At 36.8% G+C, this 27,529-nt stretch overlaps 1 protein-coding gene across 16 annotated transcripts in view; it reads left to right on the forward strand.

Annotated features, from left to right (window-relative positions):
* LRRFIP2 (LRR binding FLII interacting protein 2) overlaps nt 1–27,529 on the forward strand; it is a 125,430-nt gene that overhangs the window by 68,872 nt on the left and 29,029 nt on the right. For 6 of the 16 annotated variants that reach the window (XM_047770020.1, XM_047770106.1, XM_047770089.1 and 3 more), the window contains 11 exons: nt 657–722; nt 2,596–2,670; nt 3,957–4,007; nt 4,090–4,134; nt 4,978–5,025; nt 5,484–5,540; nt 7,697–7,765; nt 10,309–10,398; nt 20,290–20,334; nt 21,722–21,838; nt 24,565–24,636. In XM_047770020.1, the coding sequence (XP_047625976.1) occupies nt 657–722; nt 2,596–2,670; nt 3,957–4,007; nt 4,090–4,134; nt 4,978–5,025; nt 5,484–5,540; nt 7,697–7,765; nt 10,309–10,398; nt 20,290–20,334; nt 21,722–21,838; nt 24,565–24,636 (735 nt within the window). The remainder of the gene's footprint in view (nt 1–656; nt 723–2,595; nt 2,671–3,956; nt 4,008–4,089; nt 4,135–4,977; nt 5,026–5,483; nt 5,541–7,696; nt 7,766–10,308; nt 10,399–20,289; nt 20,335–21,721; nt 21,839–24,564; nt 24,637–27,529) is intronic. The other 10 variants (XM_047770122.1, XM_047770132.1, XM_047770152.1 and 7 more) reach the window with 7 other exon arrangements.

Below are 27,529 nucleotides of genomic sequence, written 5' to 3' on the forward strand. Positions count from 1 at the left end.
AATTGATCTGTTTAGTAGTATTGCCGTCCTCTTAATCTCCTTACACACACTTGGCTCTGTACTCCTAGGAGAGGTTATGTATTGAGACAGTGCTATTTTCAAAGTACTGGCATATAGGGGTATCGTCTAATAATGCTGCTGCTGCTCAAGATAACATTGGCTGTTTTCCTTTGAGCAGCACATGGTGTGGGACTGCTAAGTTGGGCTAAGAGCATGTCTCAGGCAGTGCAATGTCTTGCTCTCTGTCCTTTCAGTCTTGCTTTGGTTGATACACAGGATTGCTTTTTTGGCCTTTAGGTAAAGAGGATTATAGAAGGAAGTGGACTCTCCTGTCACTCATTCCTTTTTAAAGCAGATAGAGGGACTCAAATGAGGTGTAGGGTGAAGGTCCCTACAAATATCCTGCCTAGCTTTGAGTTCTAATTAAGTTTACTTCAGTTGACTAGACACTGATCTGAATGGACAGTTGTGTACAGAGGCTGTGAATATTAGCCAGTCAAGTGCAGGGAATCATTTACTAACAGGTGGGAAATAGAGTGCATGTAGACTGCTCTGTGTCTTATGTGGCCCCTTCTGTGTATGATTTTATGATGAATTTTATTAAATTATTTTTAAACTTTATGATCCTTAAAGTTAACTTCAATATTTACTTCCAGAGTCATTCTTACAGTCATTCTTATGGAGTGAAGAAGAGATCTTCTGGTTCTCATAAAGACCCACTGGTTAGTTCTGTTGTGTCTCATATCACAGTATTTTGTGTGGCTGTAAAATTCACTGATTACTTTTAGGGAACTTAAGACTGATGACTGCATTGGTGTATTCTTAAGGCATTGTTGAAACTTGATATACTGAAACATGACTTATCTGAACCTTATTTAAAAATAATTTTTTTTTTTTTACTTATAAGATTTAATAGCAAGTTAATATAGGCTAACTCTAGTGGCTAGGGTTAGGAAAATTTCACATGAAGTTCATTAACAATGTATCTTCATTTATGAACTATCCTTTGGAGGTATATACTTTAAGAATAGGTTTAGTGAGATTCTTGTACTTATTTTAGAAATCTGAATTGGTTTAATTGTGGTATTATAGGCCACCAAACTCATAGGTTTCATTCTGAATGACTGTTTTTATAGATATAAATTTGGGGGAACTGGAAATTAATTTCCTGGTAGAAATGATAAAGTATGTGATGGCAGAGCTCCCATGTTGTCTTGCAGAAAACTCTTCACTATATGATGTAATTAAGCTATAGAACTAATAGTGCTCTCCATTCCAGCCGACCTTGCTGAACAACATTTCTATGGAGGAAAAAAATGTCTAGAATGCCCATGTGGGGTGTTGGGAACACCTCTTCCCTGTCAGGTTGCTATAGCACTGGCAGGGAAAGTGTAGTCCCAAGCTCCCTGCTAATTCAGGGTTCCCATGGGAGGGGCTCTGACCATTTGTAGGATGGAGAGAGGGTTAGGAGGCCTTAGCTGGTAGAAATGAGGAAGGAGGAGAGAATGAAATGGAAAGGACTTTATCCAGAGGCCCTGAAGGGTGGAGTATTGGGAGCTCCGGGGAGAGGTGAGTCATGGTGCCTCAAGGAGGGTGCGGTGCGGGAAGGCAGGGCCAGGAGTGGCAGGGGTGGGGTAGGAGTAGGGGTGTCCCCGATTGCAGTGTCAACAGTGGAGGAGCAGTCTTTCAGTCAGGGATTGCCTGGATTTACTTAACCTTGAGTAAAAAAGGTAGAATCTTTTTTTTTCTTTTTTTTTTTTCTGTGCACAGATCATTTATTTGTGTTCATAAAAACTGGCTTGGCTTAAAAAGCTTCCTCTGAAAGATGAATGATGGTACTTTTGACCCTGGAGACAAAGGAGGAAGTGGGGGGACAGCGGGTGACCGGTCCTTCTGTCACAGACCCTTTTGAGTGGTCACTGACCACTGTTTAAAACAGCATGCATCTGGGGGGGGGGCGGGGGGACACGATGTTAAATGGGTCCCAGGCATCACACATTTATTCCTCCCTCAACAGTCATTTACAAAAAGGTAGAATCTTAAAGGGGATTTTTCCCCCCTCAAGCAATCACAGTAATATAATTGGTGTAGTGTATTGAAGATTAACTTGCCATGGATGTTTAAGACCAGACCGCATTTAGTGCTCACATTTCTCTCTGATTTGATCAGTTTATTTTGACAAATTATGAGATTAGAAGGAGTTTTGAAAAAAATAACTTTAATAATTTCTGTGGCATCGCCAAATAGATTATAAAAGTGGTAATTATTTATTTACCCTGGATTTTTTTTAGGAATTCCTAAATATGACATGGTAATAAATCACTTATTTCCATTCCATTTTGTCTAAGGGCTTATACTCTTGTTTTTGAAGTTAAAAAGATTCGTAATGACTTGATTTGAAAACAGTTAACCTTTAATATTAGCCTTTTTTGAGAAACTTAAAATAGTTATTTTGACTTTTACTTAATATAATTCAGTGGTTTAAAATTTTGTTTTTGAGGAGAAGCAGTTTGGCACCATCCGATTTTGCCTTTGTGTGTTGTTAGGTTAAAGCATTTAACCTAAGAAAAATGTGTTTAATTTTGCTTTTTGCAGAGTGGCCTCTACTTTGACCAGAGAAACTATAGCAGTCTTAGACATAGCAAACCCACCTCTGCCTACTATACTCGGGTTTGTCACAAGTTTTTTGGCTTTGTGTGTTTTATCCAGCTTTAACACATTTCTAACCCCCTGTTTTGTATTTTGACTAGTTAGAACTAATCTGTGAAAGGCTGTATATATTATTTTATGGTAACTGAATTTATATAGTGTGTATGAGTGTATCTTTAAGTGATGGGAACTATTGAATCACTATGTTTATAAATGAGTACCATTTTTCCAATTTTTTTAATGAAAAATATTTAACATACAAAAAAGTCCAAAGAATTGTATAGTAACCACCTGAGTATGTACCACTCAGATTTTACAAATAACATTTTAATTATCTGTCTGACTGTTCCTTTATCCATCAGTCCGTCTTCTTGGGGGAGATGCATTTCAAAATAAGTTGTAGGCATCAGTACAATTTTACTAAAATTGTACATGTGAAAATTTAAGCTCTAAGTGGAATGAGAAGAATGTAATTATTTAATGTTAGGACCTCTTGTTTTTTAAAAGCATTTGGCATATCATATATTTAAAGCACATTAAATATATGGACCACAGTGCATTTAAAGTAATTTAGTTGTCAAAACCTGCATACATAACCAAGATACTATTTTTCATGTCTGGTTGGGCTTGGTGAAAAAGAACTGAAAATTGTGTTTTGAGATGATATCAGGAAAAAAATTTAGTTACTTTTTTAAAAATGCTGTCCCTTGTTAGTGCATGGATTCATCGTGATGGGTACAATTTATCTAATTAAGGTACTTTGTCCATGGCTTGTTTTGAAATATAGGTTTTCTAATCTACTTGGAAAAGAGCGTTTATAGCAATAACTCAGAGCTCACTTATCTGGTTTCCCATAGTCAGGGTAAATAAGCCCCTTAGATGTCACAGGAGCTGCTGGTGGCAGGGATGTGGCCACTTTCTGCCACACTCCCTGTGCCATGGCCCTCTTTTCCTGAGTGTTTTCTTAGGTGGCTATCCCATCTCCTAGCATCATTGTTCAAAGACCAGTAGAACTGAAACTCATTTATAGAAAACTGTTCCAAGTGTTTTTCTTTCTTATCCCTTAAAACTGGTATTCAAGAGATTTCTAATGTTAAGTTTTTCTCATTTTGTGTGTTACTTAACTCAACTACCTTAAATTTAGGAAATTCTAATGAATTACGGAGTATAAAATAAACAAATTTTCTGCTCTTGATGGTGAGATCAATTCTCCATTTCTTTCTTTTTCTTTCTTTCCCTTTCATTTTTTTCTTCTTTCTTTTTCTTTTCTTTTTTTTTTCCTTACTTGTTTTGTTTTTGTTTCTTAGCAGTCTTCTTCCCTGTACAGCGACCCTCTGGCGACATCTAAGAGTTACAGGGTTAGTACTTCCTGAGGAGTGTGCTGTCTCCAGAGCTACCAGTTGGCTTTTCTTTGGGTTAAGTCATGTGATTTCTCCATAGGCCTCCCTTACTTCAAATTCTGGTCTGCTGAGAAGTGCCAGTCTGGTTTGTATTTTCCTCTTCCAATGTGTGTATGCCTGCTGGGGCCATTGTCATGGAGCTGACTCTGGCTTAACATCTTTCCTCCAAAATTGTCAAGGACCCATGGCTTTAATGCTGTGTGTACTGCAAAATGTGCTGCCTGTGCTTAAAATACAAAACTTGAGGGGGTAAAAAGAAGCTGTTCTCTTCACAGAGGTAGATGCTTCTGGCTGTTGGTAGGCCCTTGCTTAGAATTGGTTTCCTGTAGAGGAGATTTGCATGGGCCTCACTACACTTGCGTATTTTGGTGAGATGGCTGCCCCCTGCATGGGACATCTTATTTGGGGGGGCTGAGGGGTGGACAGCTGTGGCCTTGGCCATGTTGTTACTAGGCTCTAATGGAGCCAGCTGTCTTGAAAGCAAAAACAACAGCTCTGTGTAATGTGCAAATTGAGAGTTAGTTAACTTTCAAGCTGTTGTTTGTTGAGTTGTGGCCTGTTCTAGTAGACTGGGAACCTGAGGCTTTGTGCTTAATTTTATTGTGCTGGTTGACAAAATGCTTTCTTTACCTCTCTTTTCAGTTCTGTTTCTTCTTTGAGAAAATAAATTTATAAATTTCTCCTAATTTCATAACATGATGATGAAAGGCAATGCTATAACCAGTGGTGCTTTTTAAATGAAGTGTGATCTTAAAGTTTTAGTGAGACTGACACAGGAATTTATGCGTATATAAATGAGTATTATCATGTTGGGAGGCTGAACATTTAAATATATTCTTCAAAACTTTTTTGGAACTGAGTACCATGAAGAAATTGTCATTTTCAAAATAACTTTGAATAGATAAATGATATTTCCTTTGTTCTTTAGATGTCATTGTATGATGGTGGATTATATAACCCTTATGGTTCTCGAACTGTAAGTGTAACCAGGGGGAGGTGGTGAGAAGGGTGAAGTGTATGTGGGCAGAGTTTACTTACAAAGAAAAAGTCATTTAATCTGACTGTAATTACTCTACAAGCTGTGATCCTTCAGCTTGCCAATTATGACTCTCACCCGGGCTGTGAGAAAGCACCTGCCAGAACCCATGGCCTAAAGTATGAAGGCCATACAAGTAAAGAAACCCTCTTTCTTGCTCATTAGTTCCTCAGGAAGAAGATACGAATAACACTTCTCAGGGCACACCTTTTCTTCTCCCTTCTGCCATGGGCTGGTGGATCGTGGGGTTGGGAGTGAGGTGGAATTCAGGCTGGAAGGAGTAACAGTGACCTTTACCTGGGAGCCAGGGATGAGCTAGGCCGAGGGTCACTAACGTATTGCCAGCAGGAAAAGGAGCTGATTGTATTATAAAACATTTTTTCTTGGAAACTTTATAGCCGTCTGAGTACAGTTTTTATTCATCAAGGACAAGTTCAGCCCGAAGCAGTCCTGTGGTGAGCTTTCTAGTCTCCTTGCATGGTTTATGGACACTTTTGATTGTTTCATTAATCTCTACTCACAGTTCAGAATATTGTGAATGTGGTGTGTTTCACTTTTTTCTGCATGGATTATTGTTTTCCTTCAGTACACAAACTCAGTAACGAATTTGTCCTAATTGGTGGTTTCTATATGGATGTGACTGACCTAGCACGTGTTTTCTTAAATGAGCTGAACTAGTGCCATTAGAATTTTTTAAAATGTATATGTACCTATCATGTGTGTGGAAATTCTTATCTTCTCAGTGGTAGTAATTCAGAGTATGAGGTGGCTGCCCTATCCTTTTCCTTTCTCCTTTTCTCTTTCCCATCTCTACTTCTTACATTGAACCATTTCACTTCTTTAACCAGCCTTTCAATCAGTGGAGTAGGAAGAAAAGAAAGAAAACATTTCAGCTGTTAAAAATTGTTACCTAAAACACAGTTGTAATCACCTAGTCTTTCTGTAGTATTAAAACTTTTTTTAAATTTATAAACATAATATTAGCTTAAGGAAAGTACAAAGTAAAAGTCCACTGACCCTTTCCTCCTATATCCATTCCTCAAATGCAACCTCTGTTCTTATATATCCTTTCCGAGATATTATATATGTATATGTATTTATATTTATATACACAAGTGTCCTTTATTAAATGATTCACATATATATTCCTCCTCACATTATTTCTTTACTCAAAATATGTTTTCAGGTCAATATGTAAAGATTTACTTTATTCTGTTTATGACATTTAGAAGATTTTAAAAAGTAAACCATGCCCCTTACTATTTCCATTGAATGCCTCTTGGAGATAGTTTTAGGTTAGCACTTTTTTTTTTTGAAGGCAATGTATCTTTCCATTAGTGCCTGGGCAATACCTTTGAAAAATTGCTGCCGTTTTGATGGACATTTAGATTGTCAGAATTTGCTACTATAGACATTTGTGCAGTGAACATGTTTATACGGGTATATTTTTGTGTACTTATATGTAGATCTATCTACATGGTAAATTGCTAATCATGAAATAATCAGAATCAATAAGTACAAATATTTAAATTATGATATATATTGCCATCTTACCCACCAAAAAGACTGTACTAATTAACATTTTCAATAGCAAATAATGACCTTGGAACTACCTTGTTCTCAGCAATGTCAAAACTGGAGAAATTTTTAAGCAGTTTCTTAACAGTCAAATACAGGTTACTTTGTGGAGTAGAATAGATGAGTTATATGAACTTTATTTTACATATATGTTTGGCTCAGTTTTGCCATTTCCAAGTAGCACTTATCAAGAATTCCACTCTTAGAGTTAACAAAAAAGTTATTTACAGGGATGTTTAAGGAGATAAAAGGTTTTTCACATAAGGAGGGAGTTTACTTTTAACCCACCTGGTAATAAACTTTCACTTGGCAGTTTTTGGGCTTAGCATTTTTAATGTCCCAACTACGATAGTACCTTGCAAGCAAAATTATGGTAATATTTTCAATCAAGTGTAGAATCCTGTCCTTGTATGCTGGCTAAATGCTATTTCATTTGCAAGTTGGGCTGAGTTATTATCCCAGTGATGCCAGAATGGTTTCTTAGTGATGTCAGAATGGAAGTAACCTACACATACTGAAGGTGTCTTCCACTGCTGGTGATGTTAGAAATATCTCCACCTTTTGCCTAGGAATGAATAAAGGAAAATAAGAACCATCCTTTCAGTGTCCTTGCTGGTAGGAAATTCTATCTTTGACTTATATTATTTCAGTTAAGAAGGTTATTTTATTTTCTCTCCCAAACTAAAACATTAAGTGTATTTGTTGACCCCTGATAGGATCCCAAAGGGCCTAGAGGTCCCTAGCTGGTTTTCACTAACAGAGTAACCCCACCCCTTTTCTTTAATTTAACTTAAATAAAAGATAAAGTACAGTTTTACTTTTTGTGCTTTTTGGAAATATCTTTTGATTATTTTAATGATCATTCATCATACCTTAAAGCAGCTTTTTGGTATAATGTTGTGTGATAGGTCATGCTAGTTATAATGCTCATAGTATTTGCCTGCCTTCCAAAGCCTTACCTCATGTGCTTATAGTCAGGTAAGACCTGTAATGAAATTGCATCTTTTTCATTATATGCTTTTAATATCTGTAGTTTATCGACGATGACACTGCAAGCATTGCCTCTTCTGGTCGTGCCAGCCATGGGCAAAAGGACAGTGTGGTGAGCGTAGTTTGCATGCAAACACATACAATAAGCTTTAAAATTGCAGCACTTTGAGATCACATGAAATCTATTGGAAAATGAAATTTGCACTTGATGTAATGAGCATTTGCTTCAAATTCAGTTTATATGAATAATGTGCCTTCAGGAATGTATTCTTGAGAATACATTTTCTCCGTGGGCTATGTAACCTATCCTAATGACACTTCTTATATGCTAGTCATTGCGTACTTGAAAGATTCTCACTTTTTATTCTTTTTTGCTGTTTTATGCAGTGTTTTATGTTGCTGTATGTGTATAATCCATCAAAACCAAAACATTTTTCAAGCAATATTAGTGCTTCCACATTGTTTAAACTCATTACTATGGATTAGAAATCATGCTATTAGTTGCTCTTTCGACATGTATTTAAATTTATGTTTATGCGTCTTTAAGGCCTGTGTATTTTTGAGTTACTAATGGCAAAATTAAGAAATTCTGCCTTTAGGAGTCAACTAGAGTTTCATTATAGATGTAACAAAATAGCTATTAGAATACAAATTATGTAACTTCAGGTTATTCTTTCAATGAAGCAAGAAATTTTAAAGAGAGCTGACGACATTTTTGCTATACTTAAGAATGGATTAGAAAATTATATTGGTGAGGATGATGTATCAGCTTAGAGCAAAAAGGAAAAAAAAAGAGAGAACCTAGTGACTAAGAGTCTATATTATAATTCCTTTAAGAAAATCGAAGGCCATTTAATATGAGTCATGTTTTGTAAAAGATTGTAAATCCAAAGTTTTCATAGAATAGGGGAAATACAAAAGCTTGTAAGCTTTGTTTCCAGAAATTTAGTCATCTAGTTAAGATAGTTGTGGTCCATTGGCAAGTTAATTAATGCTCATACACTAGCTGAAGGAGAAAGAACAGTCCATGACATCTGAAAGCACCCCAGAATGAGATGGAGTGCAAAGGGCAGCGACTCTGAAATAATGATGCTTGGCCTTAACCCATCTCTCCAACCTTTAGTTGTGTTAAAAGAGATTTTTTTTTTTAATTTATACAATAGGCATGTAATGACTATCTTCATATAGAAAATAGCTATGAAAGTTCTGAGCCAGTGGCTACCATTATATTATTCTATGTAAGTCTTAAGTCATATTTATTATTGTTCTTGTGAACAAGAATACTGTTGCTTAATTGTTTGTTTGCTTTTTAGGGCCACACCTGCATATCTGGAAGTTCCCAGGCTAGGATTTGAATCAGAGCTGCAATTGCCAGCCTACACCACAGCAATGCAGGATTCGAGCCATGTCTGTGACCTACACTACAGCTCATGACAACGCCAGATTTTTAACCCACTGAGCGAGGCCAGGGATTGAACCTGCATCTTCATGGATACTGGTCAGATTAATTTCCACTGAGCTGCAGTGGGAACTCCCTATTGTTGCTTAATTGTATTACCTCTTAGCAAAACTTAATATTGGTAAGCCTTGAAGAAGGCATCTTCGTGGATGGGCTTCCAGATTCCTTTCAGGAAGAGCAGAGTTTGTAAGCAAGGTAATCAGACAGAGCTGAGATAAGAAATAGCTGATGAATGAAGTAAAAAAAAAAAAAAGTTCATTGTTTATTTATTATTCAACACATATTTGAATTATAACTGCCTGCTATATGTGAGGCACTGTGTTAAGTGCTGGGAATAATGTGGTAAGCCACACAGGCCAGATTTCTGATTTCATGGAGCTTATGTATCTTAGTGAAGGAAATAGAACATAAACTAGTAAAGAAAGGGACAAAAAGAAAAGGTAAACCCAGGGACTTGAAGAGAAAAAGTAAGTGAAATGACAGAGGACATTGAGGTTGTGTGTGTGTGTGTGTCCGTCCCCGTCCGTCCTTTTGGATGAGGTTTCTCTGAAGGAGGTAACCTTTGAGCTGAAAGTCAAATGTGAGGAGCCAGCTGTTTGAGGAATAGCTGGGCAGAGAGCTTCCTAGGCCAGAGGTAGGAAGAGACTGGGTACAAAGTTTGGGGAACCATAAAGAGGCCAGTGTGGTTCTCTTGTGGTTTTGTTCTGCAGTTCTGTCTTGAGGAATATGAAAAAGAGGGAACTGTGGAAATTGGGTGAAAGGCACAGTGAATACTCTGCAAATAGTTCTACAGTCAGCATATATGTGATTAACGGAGTCGATAGCTATAATGCATTATAAATTTGTAAAATATAGTAGAATCTTTAGGTAAATGCTACCCTAGAATCCCTCTGGTGAGAGTGATGCTGGTCTTCAGGCAGCAGATGGATGATCTGTATAGCAAAGAGAAAACTCTAGCTATGTTGAAGAAGAGCTTATTTTAGGGAGCTGTGGTATCATTTCGAATACCACATTACATTTCTGTCTTTCTTTCTGGAGTAGGTAAACTATAACAGTTTCCTCATTTCCTTTCATGGTTCTTTATCACACACCAAAAAACGGAGGAGTTTGCCCCCATATGCTAAAGTTCTTATCTTTTTCTTCTCTCTTTTCTTAACTTTTAAAACATCTCTTTTTTTTTTTTTCCTGGCTAAAAGGTCTCTGCTGCTGATTATTTCAGTCGATCCAATCGTAGGGGGAGCATTGTCTCCGACGTGGATGATGTCAGCATCCCAGATGTGACCAGTGTGAGTGCATCGCATGGGGACTCATTGTCTCAGGCGTGTGACTAACAGCTAACACAGCAGCTATTTTAAAATTTGGAACTTTGAGTTCCCATTGTGGTGCAGCAGAAATAAATCTAACTAATATCCATGAGGATGCAGGTTCAATCCCTGGCCTCACTCAGTGGAATGGGGATCCAGTGTTGTTGTGAGCTGTGGTGTAGTTTGCAGATGTAGCTTGGATCCCATGTTACTATGGCTGTGGCTCACGCTGGCAGCTGTAGCTCCAATTGGACCCCTAGTCTGGGAACTTCCATGTGCCACGAGTGCAGCCCTAAAAAAGACAAAAAAAACAAAAACAAAAAAACCCTTAAAAAATAGTTATTTGTTTTGAAATGTGTATATTGCTATGTTCTGATTTTTATTTTTTTTATTTTTTGCTATTTCTTGGGCCGCTCCCGCGGCATATGGAGATTCCCAGGCTAGGGGTCCAGTCGGAGCTGTAACCATCGGCCTACACCAGAGCCACAGCAACGCGGGATCCGAGCCGTGTCTGCACCCTACACCACAGCTCACGGCAACGCCAGATCGTTAACCCACTGAGCAAGGGCAGGGACCGAACCTGCAACCTCATGGTTCCTAGTCGGATTCGTTAACCACTGCGCCACGACGGGAACTCCGCTATGTTCTGATTTTTAAAATCGGATACCACATTACATTTGTGGTATTACATCTGTCTTTCTTTATGTTTGTGTCTGCAGAAATTTTACTCCATAGAACCCATTAGCAGCTCCAACAATGATCCATATTTTGCCAGTTTTGTTTCAGCTGTTTCTTCACCCTTTCCTCTTTTTTTTCTGAATTATTTTAAAGTAAATCCCATACATCATGCCATTTCCCAGTAAATGGTTCAGTACTGAGTACATTTCTAGTTGAGAACTTTATTTACTCTGCCATCATCATATCTAATAAAATGAAAATTAAGTCTTTAAAATCATCTAGTTCCTAGCCCATATTTAGATATTCCTCATCAGTGTTAAAATTTCCTTCCCTTTTCATTTTGGTGAATCCATAAATTTTTAGATAAACTTTGGGGAAGATTGAACAGTAAAATATACTACTTATTAAAGTGTCACTAATTCATAGTAACTGGGAAGACTCTGTATAGATTTTGAATATTTGAATTATGGCATTGTTTTAAAGAAATGCCTATCCATTGCTTTTACATTCTTTGGGAACTGAATTTAGGAAAGATTGTCCAGTAGAAATGCCTTGAGGCATTTACCTTAGTGAACGAACCCTGACCAGCAGGAATCTACCTTCCTGATTTATCTGACAGCCTGATTTCCTGTCTGTAACACCTTCTTTCTATTGCTGACATTAGTATTGTTTTGCTCTTGGACCAAGATTGTCCTAATTATCAAGTGCTTTGAATCACATGAAGCAGGGTTTCTTAAAAAGCTAGGCAGTTTTGTAATGAAGAGATAATGATTTATATTTAGCACATCACCGAGTGTATTTAAATAGCTATTTCTGAATGATTAATCCTAGAAAACAATTTTAAGTGTGGTCCTTAAGTATTCCAGATTGTTGACTCTCAAAGCTGGCTAAACAACAGTCCCATCTTGGACTGTTGGATGGTCAGATCAAGGAATCTCCCTGTACACAAAGTTAGAAGACTGGCTCCCAGGTCCTTCACCTGAAATAATTGCCCATTTTATTAATTTGCTTAGTAACCTGTTTTTTCATAAATATAAACAGTTTAATTTCTTGTGTACACCTTTTATCTTAAAGACTTTGAATTCTTTTAACATCTCATGTGATGTCTGAATGATTGGTTATGTTGTCCTTATGTTTATTTCTTGGCAATTTATTTTAGTAACTACACAGAAGTGAAAAGATTGCCAGTATTTTAAGTCTTCCACTGCCTCTACTAATTAAATAAAAATTCTTTTCTTTTCATGTATATTTTGATTTATCTACATATTTTAATAAAGGTTATATATTTTAGGAGTTCCTGTCTGGCTCAGCAGAAACAAATCTGACTAGTATTGATGAGGACACAGGTTCGATCCGTGGCCTCGCTCAGTGGGTTAAGGAGCCAGTGTTGCCATGAGCTGTGGTGCAGCTCAGATCTGGCATTGCTGTGGCTGTGGCTGTGGCATAGGCCGGCAGCTGTGGCTCCAATTCGACCCCTAGCCTGGGAACCTCCATACGCCATGGGTGCAGCCCTAAAAAGACCAAAAAAAAAAAATATATATATATATATACATATATATATATACATACTAAAGGTATAAAACATAATGATTTGATATACATGTATATAGGGTATGCATATCAAATCATGCTGTTTACCTTATAACATAAGGAAAAGATTCTTTAGAGCAGTGGTTGGCTCTGGCTAGCTTCCTGTTATTTTATAGCCTACAAGCCACTTTTTTTTTTTTTTAATGGTTATTTAAGTACTTATATAATATCCTTAATTTTGCCTCTGGGCAAAGCCTGAAATATATGTTGGTCCCCTCTCTAGAGCAAAAAATTTTCTCTAATACTATTTCTTTTAAAGGTTATGCTAGAATTCAGCTCACTTTAGACAAATAAAAAGTGGACTTGATGTTGGTAAGATCTCTTCCCCCCCCACACACAGTTTTTAAAAAGATAAGCTGGAAATAGAATTTTTTTTATGTGAACTATCCTGATTTTTAAATGTAGACAGTGAATTTAAAATTTATTTATTTATTTATTTATTATTATTATTTTTTAGCTATTTCTTGCGCCGCTCCTTGGCATATGGAGGTTCCCAGGCTAGGGGTCGAATCGGAGCTGTAGCCACCGGCCTATGCCAGAGCTACAGCAACGCGGGATCCGAGCCGCGTCTGCAACCTACACCACAGCTCACGGCAACGCCAGATCGTTAACCCACTGAGCAAGGGCAGGGACCGAACCCGCAACCTCATGGTTCCTAGTCGGATTCGTTAACCACTGTGCCACGACGGGAACTCCTGAATTTAAAAATTTAAAAGATAACTTCTGGCTTCCTCATTGTGGATCAAATATATGTGTACAGTCTGCTAGTTTATAACCTCTGAGCTAGAAGGTGGTGGAAAAGGTACAAGGTCTTAAGACTGAATACAGTAGTTCTAGCCTCTTGCCTCTTCTTTTGCATTGTTTTCCTTTCTGTCCCTTAGGTCAGGCTAGAGGGAAGGAAAGGAATGTACGTGTGCTTAACTTTAGTTTTATCAATTATTAATAATTAGATCATTTCTGAATAAACTCCTCAGCCATTTTTTTTAGGAGATTATTAAAAGTATTTTTTCCCTTCCCTTCTATGGTTGGGATCTTCTGTTTTCTAGTTTTTTTTCCAAGTAGAATTTTTGAATAACATTATCAAGTCAGTATATACATATAAATTAGAAGTTAACAAAGGATTAGAATCCAATGACTGCATTAAACAAACTATACTATAAATACTTAACTAGATTATAATTTTATACTTTTTTTTGTTTAAATGGCCACATCTTCAACATATGGAAGTTTCTGGATCAGGGATTGAATCTGAGTCCCTGCCGCGACCTACACACAGCTGCAGCAATACAGGATCCTTTAACCTGCTGCACCAGGCTAGGGCTTAAACCTGTGCCGCCACAGCAACCCAAGCCACTACAGTCAGGTTCTTAACCCACTGTGCCACAGCAGGAACTCCCTAATTTTACACCTTTTGAAAAAATAAGTGATATTTATTTGGATGCCTTAATATAATCCTTTTATCTCTTGATCACACATTATATTAGATTTATGATATGGTTGACAAAATGGTTGCTTCATGCTGAAAGTGACCACACATCAGATATGCATAGCCCAGTTTTGTCAAATCTCAACTCTCCTTTTAAGAGAAAAAATATAATTTTGAACAGAATACGCCTTTGTTTCTAACCAACTCTTTCAAATGATAGTATTAAAATATACTCACAGGTAAAATTCTCTTTCCATTTTAAAAGGTTCAATTGTATACCATTTTAGTAGAATAAAATTCTTTCAAAGTAGCCATATGCTAAAACAAAGATCAAAGGGCTTCTTAATCAGAAAATAAGAAATACCTTTCTTTTAAAAAGAAATGGTGTCAAAGATTTGACAAGAAATCTTTTCAAGAAATATTTCTCGTATGTGCTAGTTTCAACAAATAATCAAGGAGTTTAGATTTAAAGTGAAACAAAATATAATCTATAACGTCAAGAGCAAAGCATTTTCAGATTTCTTAGACGCAAAGGCATTTATGACTGAAATATGGAGAAGATAATATTTAAGACTTTGTTTACTAGTTGATAATTTGATTTTTTTTTTTTTTCTTTTTAAAAAGGACCACATTTGCGGCACATGGAAATTCCTGGGCCAGGGGTCAGATCAGAGCTGCAGCTGCTGGCCTACACCACAGCCATGGCAACACCGGATCTGAGCCACATCTTCAGCTTGTGGCAACACTGGATTCTTAACCCACTAAGCAAGGCCAGGGATCAAACCTGCATCCTTGTGAACACTATTGGGTTCTTAACCTGCTAAGCCGCCAAGGGAACTCCCAACTTGAAATTCTTTTTTTTTTTTTTTTTGTAAGATTTTTATTTTTTCTGTTATAGCTGATTTACAATGTTCTGTCAATTTCTGCTGTACGACAAAGTAACCCAGTTATACATTTATGTATACATTCTTTTTCTCACATTATCTTCCGCCATGTTCCATCACAAGTGACTAGATAGAGTTCCCTGTGCAGGATCTCATTGCTTATCCACTGCAAATACAGTATTTTGCATCTACTAACCCCAGACTCCAGTCCATCTACTAACCCCAGACTCCAGTCCATCCTACTCCCTCCCCTTTCCCCTTGGCAACCACAAGTTCGTTCTCCAAGTCCATGAGTTTGTTTCTTTTCTGTGGAAAAAAGTTCATTTGTGCAGTATATTAGATTCCAGATGTAAGTGTTATCGTATGGTATTTGTCTTTCTCTTTCTGACTTACTTCACAGTATGAGAGTCTCTATTTCCATCCATGTTGCTGCAAGTGGTATTATTTTGTTCTTTTTTTTATGGCTCAGTAGTATTCCGTTGTGTATATATGTACCACATCTTCTTAATCCATTCATCTTTCAAGGGACATTTAGGTTGTTTCCATGTCTTAGCTATTGTGAATAGTGCTGCAATGATCATAGGGGTGCATATATCTTTTTCAATGAAAGTTTTGTCTGGATATATGCCCAGGAGTGGGATTGCTGGATCATATGGTAGTTCTCCATTTAGTTTTCTGAAGTACCTCCATACTGTTTTCCAAAGTGGTTGTACCAATTTATATTCCCAACAACAGTTGAAGGAGGGTAAATTTTTCTCTACACCTTCTCCAGCATTTGTTTGTTGACTTGTTAAGGATGGCATTCTGACTAGTGTGAGGTGGTACCTCATTGTGGTTTGGATTTGCATTTCTCTGATATCTGGTGATGTTGAGCACTTCTTCATGTGCTTGTTGGCCATCTGTATATCTTCTTTGGAAAAATGTCTACTCAGGTCTTTTGCCCATTTTTCAATTGGGTTATTGTTGTTTTTGCTGTTGAGTTGTTGAAATTCTTAAAAGAAGCAATAAACTTTGCCATCATGTGCTCTTCTTTGCACATTAATATGAATATGAAATATTACAAGCCTGTTAGCTAACTTTCAGTTTTTAACTATCAAGGAAACTCTTTTCTTGATTGGAAAATTACCTATTTAACCATTTAGGAATGTAATGGCATAATATTCAAGATTTTTGACAATAGTAGGCTATAGTCAGTATTTTTTTTTTTTTGGTGCTCTGATTTTTTTTTATAATGATTTTTATTTTTTCCATTATAGCTGGTTTATAGTGCTCTGTCAGTTTTCTACTGTACAGCAAGGTGACCCAGTCACACATACATATACTTTCATTTTCCTCACATTAGCATGCTCCATCACAAGTGACCAGACATAGTTCCCAGTGCTGTACAGCAGGATCTCATTGCTTATCCATTACAAAGGCAATAGTTTGCGTCTATTAACCCCCAATTCCGGTCCATCCCACTCCTCCCCTCCCCTTGGCATGCACAAGTCTGTTCTCCATGTCCATGATTTTTTTTCTATGGAAAGGTTCATTTGTGCCGTATATTAGATGCCAGATATAAGCGATATCATATGGTATTATTTTTCTCTTTCTGACTTATTTAGTATGAGAGTCTCTGGTTCCATCAATGTTGCTGCAAATGGCATTATTTTGTTCTTTTTTATAGCTGAGTAGTATTCCATTGTGTGTATATATACCCCATCTTCTTAATCCATTCATCTGTCAATGGACATTTAGCTTGTTCACATGCCTTGGCTATTGTGAATAGTGCTGCAGTAAACATGTGGGTGCATGTCTTTTTCAAGGAAAATTTTGTCTGGATAGATGCCCAAGAGTGGGATTACTGGGTCATATGGTAGTTCTATGTATAGTTAGTTTTCTAAGGTACCTCCGTACTGTTTTCTATGTATAGTTTTCTAAGGTACTTCCATACTGTTTTCCACTTTTCCATAAGTGGTTGTACCAATTTACATTCCCACCAACAGTGCAGGAAGGTTCTCTTTTCTCCACACCCTCTCCAGCATTTGTTATTTGTGGACATATTAGTGATAGCCATCCTGACTAGTGTGAGGTGGTACCTCATAGTAGTTTTGATTTGCATTTCTCTGATAATCAGTGATGCTGAGCATTTTTTCATGTGCTTGTTGGCCATCTGTATATTTTCCTTGGAGAAATGTCTATTCAGATCTTTTGCCCATTTTTCCATTGGATTGTTGGCTTTTTTTTTTTTTTTTTTTTTTTGCTGTTGAATTGTATAAATTGTTTGTAAATTTAGAGATTAAACCCTTGTCAGTTGCATCATTTGAAACTGTTTTCTCCCATTCTGTAAGTTGTCTTTTTTGGATTTTTTTATGGTTTCCTTTTCGGTGCAAAAGCTTGTCAGTTTGATTAGGTTCCATTGGTTTATTTTTGCTTTTGTTTCTGTTGCTTTGGGAGACTGACCTGAGAAAACATTTGTAAGGTTACTATCAGAGAGTGTTTTGCCTATGTTCTCTTTTAGGAGTTTGATGGTGTCTTGTCTTACATTTAAGTCTTTAAGCCATTTTGAGTTTATTTTTGTGTCTGGTGTGAGGGTTTTAGTTGGTTTTCATGAGCAAGTCCTGACTGAGGGCTTTACTGAGGAAAAAAACTTTGCTTTCTGCTTTGTTATTGTTTTATGTTTTAGTCTACCATTTTGTTTAGCTGCTTTTTTTTTTTTTTAGCAATTTGATGATTTATATTCAGTTTTTTTTTATTTCAGTTGAATTTGCTTATTTTACAAAATTGTGATATATAGGAGATACAGCCTTTGCTTTCTGATTTTTCATATTAGTGCATTTTCATTTTTTCCATGTTACTCATACACAACAATTTTTAAAAATCAGCTATAGTCACCATGTTTCACGTTAGAACCTCAGACCTTATTGATCTTATATCTGAATGTTTGTACCCTTTTACCAACATTTCCCTCTTTTATACCTTGGTATGTTAAACCTGATTACATTTTATTCCACTTAAGAGCCATTTCAGGATCTGGCAGACTCTTTGGGTCATCATTTTGAACATTAGCTTGTCATTGCAATGCAGCTATGTCGACCTCCTGGGGCTTTTAGAATACTTGGTTTCAGCTAGCTTTTTGTCTAAATGGAAGGCTGCACAGAACATAGCTCAAGCCTGAGACGTGAGAACTGAAGATCTTGGCCAAATCCCTACAGCCAAAATAATTGGGCTGTGGCAGGGCTGCTTAGGCATTTTTGCTGCCTCCACAACCCCGGAAGTTTGGCGCATGATCAGCTTGGGTTGCGGCAGTTGGGATCTGTCAGAAGATAGTGAAAGCAATAGAGTCAACACTGCGGTGGACTGGGTCAGTGATGCACCCTTTGACATGTAAGATTATTCTAAGGTGACTGTCTCTTTAAAAATAGGTGGGTTTTGGGGGCATTTGTTTGAAAGTGGGATAAGAGACAGGATTTCAGATGAACCTGGAAGAATGTCTCTGAATGCTGCTTGTTTTTATCTTTAACTCATTAGTAGAAGAGAGTTGGAACATACTCTAGGGAAAATAAGGCAATTTATTTAGACATAGTATTTCTTTTGCTCTGAGAAATAACACATTAAATATTAGGCAATAGATATGAGGAAGAGAATTTCTTTTTATGGCAGTAATTGCCAATGTTAAAAACTATTGTCATTGCCAATTTGTTTTAAAACATTTCATATGTGGTTTAAAGAAATCAAAATGAACTAAAATCAATTCCTTTATAAGATCGTTGCTGTAAGAAGTAGTAAAAAGAATTTGAAGTCCAAGATCATATTTATACTCTGATTTAGTACTTAAAAAGTGTTTACTGAGAGAGAAAATGAACACAATAAATGTGGGTAATGAAAAAGAAAAAAACTTTCAAATATGAGGAAGCTAGAGTGAAGTAATCTGAACTGAGCCAGAAATAATGACATTTTGGGTTTTAATGATTAACTGAGGAAGATTTTCAAATCTCTAGGTTGGGCTGGAAGGGTTAGTCTAGGAGTTGAAATCTAGATATGTGTTCATTTAGTTAAATTTCTCTCTGATCTTTACCCCCAGTGATAACTGGGACAGTTTATACAAGTGACTAACATGAAAAATTCACGAAATAAAATCTGGATCCACCTCTGATACTTAGTAGTTGTTTGTTCTTTACTGAGATCTCTCACCTCTGAATTTCTCTTTCCTCAGCTATAAAACCAGGATTTTAGACTAGATCTTTAGGGTACTTCTTGAAATACTAACTAAAACAACCATAAGGCCTGTCTGTAGAAGATAGGATAACTCACTTGTGGTATATGCAAATAATATAATACTATGCAGCTGTTAAAGTTTAAGTGGGGTACATCTATAAGTACAATGGGATATAATTCATTTATTCATCCAACAAATTTTGATTCCTTCTAAATGTCAGGTGCTATTCTTGGTGTTAGGAATACAGAAAAGAACATACAGACATCGAGCGTACATTAAAGAGGGAGATCAGACAATAAATAAATTAATAAATGCCATGGGGACAGGGATTGATAAATGCCTTGAAGAAAAGCAAAGGACTTTCTCTAATCTCTGAAACATAGAAGGGGGAAAAAAGAAGATATGGAATGTATTTGGGACACTACTGTTAGAATTTTCAAAGGCTTTGGAGTAGGTTGCCCTTGGAGTGAGAATTGAAGGTCAACATGTAGTGTGGTAGGGAGAGAGGCTTACTTTGCATACCATTTGTGCTGTTTGATTTTTTTTCTTTTTTTGGATATGTGTGCATGCATTACTTAAAAAGCAAAAGTAAAAACCAAACAACCAAATCCTTAGCTGTGGGGAAATTTTTTTGATAATATGTTTAACATGCTCTAGTCCAAGCTGGACTTTTTTGGCTAAGTATGCTAGTCTTATCTATGTGTCCTAATAATGTTTAGATGTTAAAGTTTTCTGGCTTTTGGTTTTATCAGACTTTTCCTTTTGATGTGTATAAGTTTGTGTGTGTGTGTTAACTTTTGCATTGCTAAAATTTAAGTTTACATGTAATTTTCTTTAGTATGTTTCAAATACCATGAAAAGAAAATCTATGTGAAAGTTCTAAATTTTTTCATAAAGATAACTTGCTTATTCCGTGTCTTTCTTAGATAAGAAAGTTCTTAACATCTTGTCTTATTTCAGTTTTAGTATGTTTACTTACAGGTTCCAAATATCACTTGAACTTGGAGAACTCAAATAAGGTCACCTTTTTTTTTTCTCCTAAAAAAAAATCAAAATGCTAAGCATCTTTCCTGATTTTTATCTCTGTTCTTTTCTAGTTGGATGAAAAATCTGACAAACAATATGCTGAAAACTACACAAGGGTAAGTATGTAAATTCCTAAGGAAATTAAGTTCTCAAGGTCAATAACTTACTTTCTGCTATATTTTATTCTTTATTTTACAATAGTTTAACTGATGGAGCTACTCTTCCTCTCTTCATCTGCTTCCTGTCCTTGACCCCCAAATTCCTCTGCAGTTGAATCATGTGAAGCATTGGGAAGAGAAAGACACTGTATTTTATTTCCTTGAATGTCACCTCTTAAACTCTTGGCTGCTCTTTTGATTTTCATTCCTCTTGAATTTAATCTTGAGAAGAAGCCATTAAATACTGAGAAGGAAGAAATGTCTTTAATCCTGAGAAGAAGCCATTAAATACTGAGAAGGAAGAATGGTGGTGACAAACTCTGAGGGTTTATATTTTTCTTATATAGATAAATTATTTCTTTGAAGTAAAATAGCTCCTTTCAGGGGTTGCTTTTTGTTAAAAAGTCTCTTACTTTCTCCTAGAAATATTTTTAGAAAGTCATCTTGGGAAATTAGCAGGATTAATTTTGTGCTATGCCCCCAAAAGATGTACCAGTTCTATCCAATAGAAATATCATGAAGCCACGAATGTAAGTTTAAATTTTTCTAGAAGCCACACACTAAAACAGGTAAAATTAGTTGAAATTTTATTTAACCAAAATGTCCAAAATATTTAAACATAATCAGTATGAAAACTTATTAATGTGATAGTTTACATTCCTTTCTCCACAATAAGCCTTTGAAATCCGGTGTGTATTTTACACCTGAAAAAAAATTCTCCATTCGGACTAATCTCATTGCAAGTGCTCTGTCTTTGCATGGGGCTAGTTGGTTTCTATTTAAATAGCACAGATCTCTGCCATTTATTCATCTAGTAGCCTAATCTCACATTTAAACTAATTGTGGAAAGAGCAGTCTAAATTCACAGTGAACACAGTTGTTCTTAGCTGCAAATAGTATTGCCAACTTTATCAGGAAAGTACTAGAAAAAGAAAAGACTCTAAGGAAGCAGCTTCAGGAACTACAGAGGATGGCTGAATAGCATACCAACTATCACATTCTAAAACTGTTTAAAATCAACCTGATGTACTCACCCCAGTGCTGCTTACAACAGCAGAGATGAATTTAGAAAACAGCTCTCACATGAGCTATTTCATTTCCTTCTTTGTAATTATAAATTGTAGATTTCAGTAAAGTGAGTGAATGAAGTTATGCTTCCTATGCTTGGGCTTGAGCTTGGATCCCCCTCCCCAAAGCCAATCTAAATTGCCTTTGGGTGCCTTTTTAACTACTGTTCCACACTCTGTGAGATCTTGCCCCACCACACTGCCCCACTTTTAATTTCCACAGTAAATATACTTTTAAAGAAACAAGACTCAAAAGTGTCACATTTCTTTTTTTCTAGCCTTCATCTCGAAATTCTGCCTCAGCAACAACCCCTCTAAGTGGAAATTCATCCAGACGAGGAAGTGGGGACACCAGCAGCTTGATAGATCCAGACACCTCCTTAAGTGAATTGCGGGTAAACCGCAGTTTTTGGGTTTTTATAAAATTTTTTGCTGCTTTGTCGTATACTAGAATTATATAACATTTAATGTGACTTGGTAGGAAGGAAAGAAGTATGAGTTCTTTAAAAATGAGTTGTTACTACAGTTCAAGAATGTGACAAGGATCTGAAGGGAAGGAGATTAGTTAATTCTTTTTCTGTTCTCTTTCCTGAACATTTGATGACATTGGAATGAGTTCTGCTAATTTACAGATGCCAAAAAACTTTTCTAATGTATGTAGAAGTAATTCTCTCAACTAATTGGCATATTTTAAATGGAAAATATGTGGATGTGCAAGGAAGCAGACCTTGGGAATTATTTTAGTCTTTTGAGCCATTATGGTATTATTTGGCTGTTTGAATACAGTTATCTCTCAGTGTTTGATGATAAGACAAGTATAATAATATTTGGGATGACAGAAATGCTTGAGTAGTGGAAGCTTATTTAACCCATTAGTTGAATCTCCATTCTTAGTAATACTCTTTTCAAAATGAATTTGAATGTCTATTTGCTGAACCTGTCATTTGTGAGGAATGAGGGAAGGGTAGTAATAAAAATTGCATTTATTCATTCATTCAACATTTATTGAGCACTTGACCCCACAGATTTAGGCAGTAAAGCACACTTTGGACTTCAAAAGTTTCCTGTTTCATAGGGAAGACAAATGGATATAAACCAGTAAAACCAGGTGGAGCGATATTATAATAGTAGCAAGAATAGAGCTGTTCAGGGAATTGAGAGAAGTGTATCATCTAAACTAGACTAGAAGAAAAGATAACAAAAGGCTTTTATAGAGGAGACAAACTCCGAGCTAAGGGGTGAAGGAAGAATAAAAATTAACTAAGTGAAGAAGTTGAAGGAGAAGGCTTTCTGAGACAGTTAAATTCAGAGAACCAGAAGGTTACCTGTATAGCAAAGTTGCCTCAGGGTAGGATGAGAAACGAGGATTAGTAGTGGGCTACAGAAGGCTGGAGAAGTAATGATGGACTGAATGACAAAGCAACCCAAGTGGCATCCGAAAGGAACTCAGGTTTACCCTGACAACTATGGATATTACACAGCGGAGCCATACTGTCTGATTTGCAATCCTAAATATTGACCAAAGATTGAAAGAAGTGTTGGAGGAAACTTGCTCTGAAGAGAATATCGGAGGGTGAGAGTTGGTTGGCCAGCAGAGAGAGAATTACAAAGTTAAGAGAAGGTTTTTGTTTTCTTTTAAAGGCAACATTGTTGTTTTCATTGGCTTGATTGAGCCAGTAGATCTGAGAGACTCTGAAGGTTAAGAAAGGAGAGGGGCTGACCTAGAAGAGTGCCTGAGTGGGTGAGAGGAATGTCCAGGGACCAGATGGATGGGAGGTGGCCGTCCCTTCCCACTGACTCAGTAGGGGAGGAGGGGGATGGGTTGTGCCTGAGTAAGATTGTAGGCGGAGTAGGAGCAAGAGTCTGGCTTGTCGAATAGGCAGCTTGTCAAAGTGGACTGAGGATTAAGACTAAGGATTAGGAGAGGGTGGAGAGGTTTGAAACAGTGGCAGTGGTGCTACAGAAGGAGGCCCAGGTCAGCTGACTATGACTTTGGAGGAGTCATTATTACAGAGCTCTTACTAAGTACCAGGCACGAGCATCGGGGTGCGAAGTAGAATTAACTTAACGCTTGCATTTAGGTTCTGTTTTCTGGTGGGACAAAAGACAGCAGGATGAGGCCTTTCTGCCTGAGACTTAGTTTGTGCTTGCTGTGTACTTGTATTTCTTCTTTGAGAGAATGACCGTGAAGGAAATGAGATTTTTGTATCCTAGCATTTGGCTCCTAATAGGCGCTCAATAAATGCCTATTGAATGAATCAGCAAGTTAAGAGACAAACCTACCAAGGAGGGAATGAAGGGGGCAGGAGAGTATCATATAGAAACCTGTTTGATAATTGATCCTGTAATTGTAGAATTATATTCAGGGCCCTATAGCAGTTGTTTCCTAGGTAAATCAGCCATCCAGAATTGACCTTATATAGCAAAGTCAGGTACAAAGGAGATAATATTTTCCATTTAAAATTTGATCTGCTTCACTTTTCTTACAAGGATTATGGTAACATGTGGAGGAAAGGCTTTTCTCATCATTTAAATGGTGTCCTCAGAATAGAATCTTTCATTTGACATTGTGTTTGAAATGTTTGTGTTTAGCTTCTCTCCTTTTACTTATCTTTCTCTCAAATTAATTGTGGTCATTGAAAAACAACTTTGTTCACATCTAGTTTTACATTTTTAAAAACTTCTGCATGAGTCAGTAAAATTTGCAATTTAGGATTAATTTACTACATATTTTACTGGTTCTAGGTGAAGCATTATGCTAAAAATTATTTAAATGATTTATACAATTTTTAAAATGGTGTGTTAAAAATGTTATAACTTATGTAGCTTTTTTTCCATACACAGCCCTACCCTCATTTGCTAATGTTATTTCAACAGGAGTTAATGCCAAGAAGATATTTAATATGTTAGATTGATTACTCCCAACCATCCTCAGCCCTTCTTTCACCTGGCCTGTTTGCCCCTTTCATTGGTTTGGAGTACCAATTAACATGTGTATACTTCACTTTCTCTGCTTTTAGTCTGGAATATACAAAAGTAATTCACATTTTCACCTGAATTCTTTGAGACTTGATATGTTTATGTGTGGTTTTATGCAATGGTTCATTCCTATGTCCCACAGGATATCTATGACCTTAAGGACCAGATACAGGATGTAGAAGGGAGATACATGCAGGGGCTTAAAGAACTAAAGGTATCAGGGCCCATTCTGCAGCCCAAGCATGCTCTTTGTATGCAAAAGTGTTGGTAATGGTGGTTTTACAGATTCTGTTAACCCCACTGCACATAGCTTTACTAACAGTGTTTGTCTTTCAAGCATGTGCTTAACCTGCAATGCATAGGAAAGGCAAGTTTCAGTCTGTGCTAAGGTTTAAGTATGGTTTTTGAAATATTCAGCGGAAGATACTATACCTTACAGTTTTTAAACCTTTAAAATACATGTCTCTGTGTCTCTGCCTTACAAAATTAGTTTAGGCAAAAACCTAAAAAATGTTTTAAGGATATTTTTATTTATTTATTTATTTATTTATTTATTTTTGTCTTTTCTGCCTTTTCTAGGGCCGCTCAATGTTTTAAGGATATTTTTAAATTGAGAATTAGATCTTAAAATTCTTCCAAGCTCAGTGAAAGAGCATTGCCTATTTGTTACTGAATTCAGTCAATATTAGATACAGGAGGAAGACGCATCTAAGAGAGAGCATAATTTAAATATTCCCCCTGGAGGAAGAACCCTGAAGCATAAGGACTGTGTTTTCTTTTTTGTTTGATTTTTTTCACATATAGTTCAAAAACGGTTACACAGATTCAGTGCCTTAAAGAATTTGGAGGTAAACTTAAATGGGCCTTATTTTTTCCAATCAAAGATGGCTAGCAGTTTTCTTTACAAGTGTCCATGTGGGCAGATATTTTAGTTGTAAATAACACTTAATTATCCTGCTCATCCCTGTGTTTTCTTACTAAGTTCAAACCTAGTATTATGAATTACTGAAAATTCCCCTGAACGAATGTAGGTCCCTATTTGAAATAGAAGTACATACCAGGCCTCTAAAAATGTGTAAGCAAGACATTCAGAAAGATGACTCAGGATGTGCTCCAAGGACAAAGTGTGGACTTGACAAGCAATGCTTTGCTCAGCAGCCATGAGACGATTGGACTTAGCCCAGCTACCAGCCAAAACCCTCATGCAGGTGATTGGTTCACGGAACATGGTTAAGACTCAGGACCAGAAAGGGTAGGAAGGCCTATGGAGAGCACCCCTGGGGAAGCCCGGACAGCAATGTGTAGTGTCAGTGTGCAGTAGGAGAGCCCCAGTGTGCTCATATGCTCAGTTGGTCTTACTGCTCTCATCTGAAGATTTAATCCCCCTCTTATGGTTTTGGAGATAGAACCTGGAAATATCTTAGATCAGGGAAACAAATCTAGTACATTCAATAAACACATTCATTTTAAAGTCTTCTATATAATATAATGTATCAGGAAAGCAAGTGATTCAGAGGCATTGTTGTTTTTTTATTTTAAGCATTTCCTTCTTACCTTTTAGATTTCTCATTTATTGCATTCTTTGAAGGATACAAAAACCAGATTAACTTTATTTGAGACTCTGAACAGATCAGCTCCCTTTTCTTAATTCATGGTTAGTGTATAATCAAACCTGACTTCAGACTATGTTTATCTTTGAAATGACTCTTTTAAATGGAAGGAAAGTCATTTTAAAAATTGTATGGTTAGTGGTCAAAACACGAGGATGTGATGTATCCATATCCTATTAAAGGATCCTGGGTCATTGCTTATGACGTAATTCTTAAGCATGTCTGCCTTGGGGTGCTTTTCCCCACCCTCCCTTCCTTCCAGAGGCACCTGGGTCTTGGTAAAAGATAGATTGCCGGACTCTACTCCCAGGCTTTCTTATTCAGTAGATCCAGGATGGGATTGTTGAAAATTTCATTTTTAACCTGGTCCCAGATAATGCTCTTGCTGCTAGTCCAGAACCTACACTGAAAATCACTGCTTTAGACACAATTAAGTAAAACTAATTCCTTATGTGTATCACTACGTGAGCTAGATTAAAATCATTAAAACTACCTTGACACTTAAATTTAGTATAGTCTTCTGTGGTCTGTTACTTAAAGAAAGAGTACATTCCATAAACTTTGTCAATTTTATTACGTTATATATATAGATTACGTCTTTGTAACTGCTGCTTCAACTGTCTTGGATCCTATTGTTCATGTAATTATGCACCATTTCATGTGGGACTAAGTTGTGAGGAGGACTTTTTGTGCTATCAGCCTCTCCAGTGGGTTAAAATCATTCTGAACTCTGCATTATATTAAGATACTACTATGTTTAAGCACTATACAATTAACTTTGCTTGTATTCTTTATTTTGGTTGTATTTCTTCTCAATCCTAGTGTAAATATTACCTGATAATACAGTAGAATTATTTGTGAAGAGTTATTAAGTGTGTGTATATATCTTTACTGACATATAATTCACATACCATAAAATTTACCCATTTAAAGTATACAGTTCAGGAGTTCCTGTCATGGCTCAGTGGTTAACGAATCCAACTAGGAACCATGAGGTTGCGGGTTCGATCCTAGCTGCGCTCAGAGGGTTAAGGGTCCGGCATTGCCGTGAGCTGTGGTGTAGGTTGCAGACAAGGCTTGGATCCTGCGTTGCTGTGGCCCTGGCATAGTCCGGCGGCTATAGCTCCAATTGGACCCCTAGCCTGAGAACCTCCATATGCCATGGGTGCGGCCCTAGAAAAAACAAAAAGACATAAAGTATACAGTTCAGAGTTCCTGCTGTGGCAAAATGGGTTAAGAATCTGACTACTTAGGTCACCCTGGAGGTACAGGTTCAATACCCAGCCAGGCGCAGTGAGTTAAAAGGATCTGACATTGCCACAAATGTGTCTTGGATTCAGTCCCTGGCCCAGGAACTTCCATATACTGCAGGTGTAGCCATAAAATAAAAATAATAAATAAATAAAATAAATTCAGTGGTTTTTTGCATAGTCACAGAATTGTGCAACTATCCCCAATTTTAGAACATTTTCATTACAGCCAAAAGAAATCTCATGC

Source organism: Phacochoerus africanus, chromosome 1, assembly GCF_016906955.1.
Source record: "Phacochoerus africanus isolate WHEZ1 chromosome 1, ROS_Pafr_v1, whole genome shotgun sequence".
Lineage (NCBI taxonomy): Eukaryota > Metazoa > Chordata > Mammalia > Artiodactyla > Suidae > Phacochoerus > Phacochoerus africanus.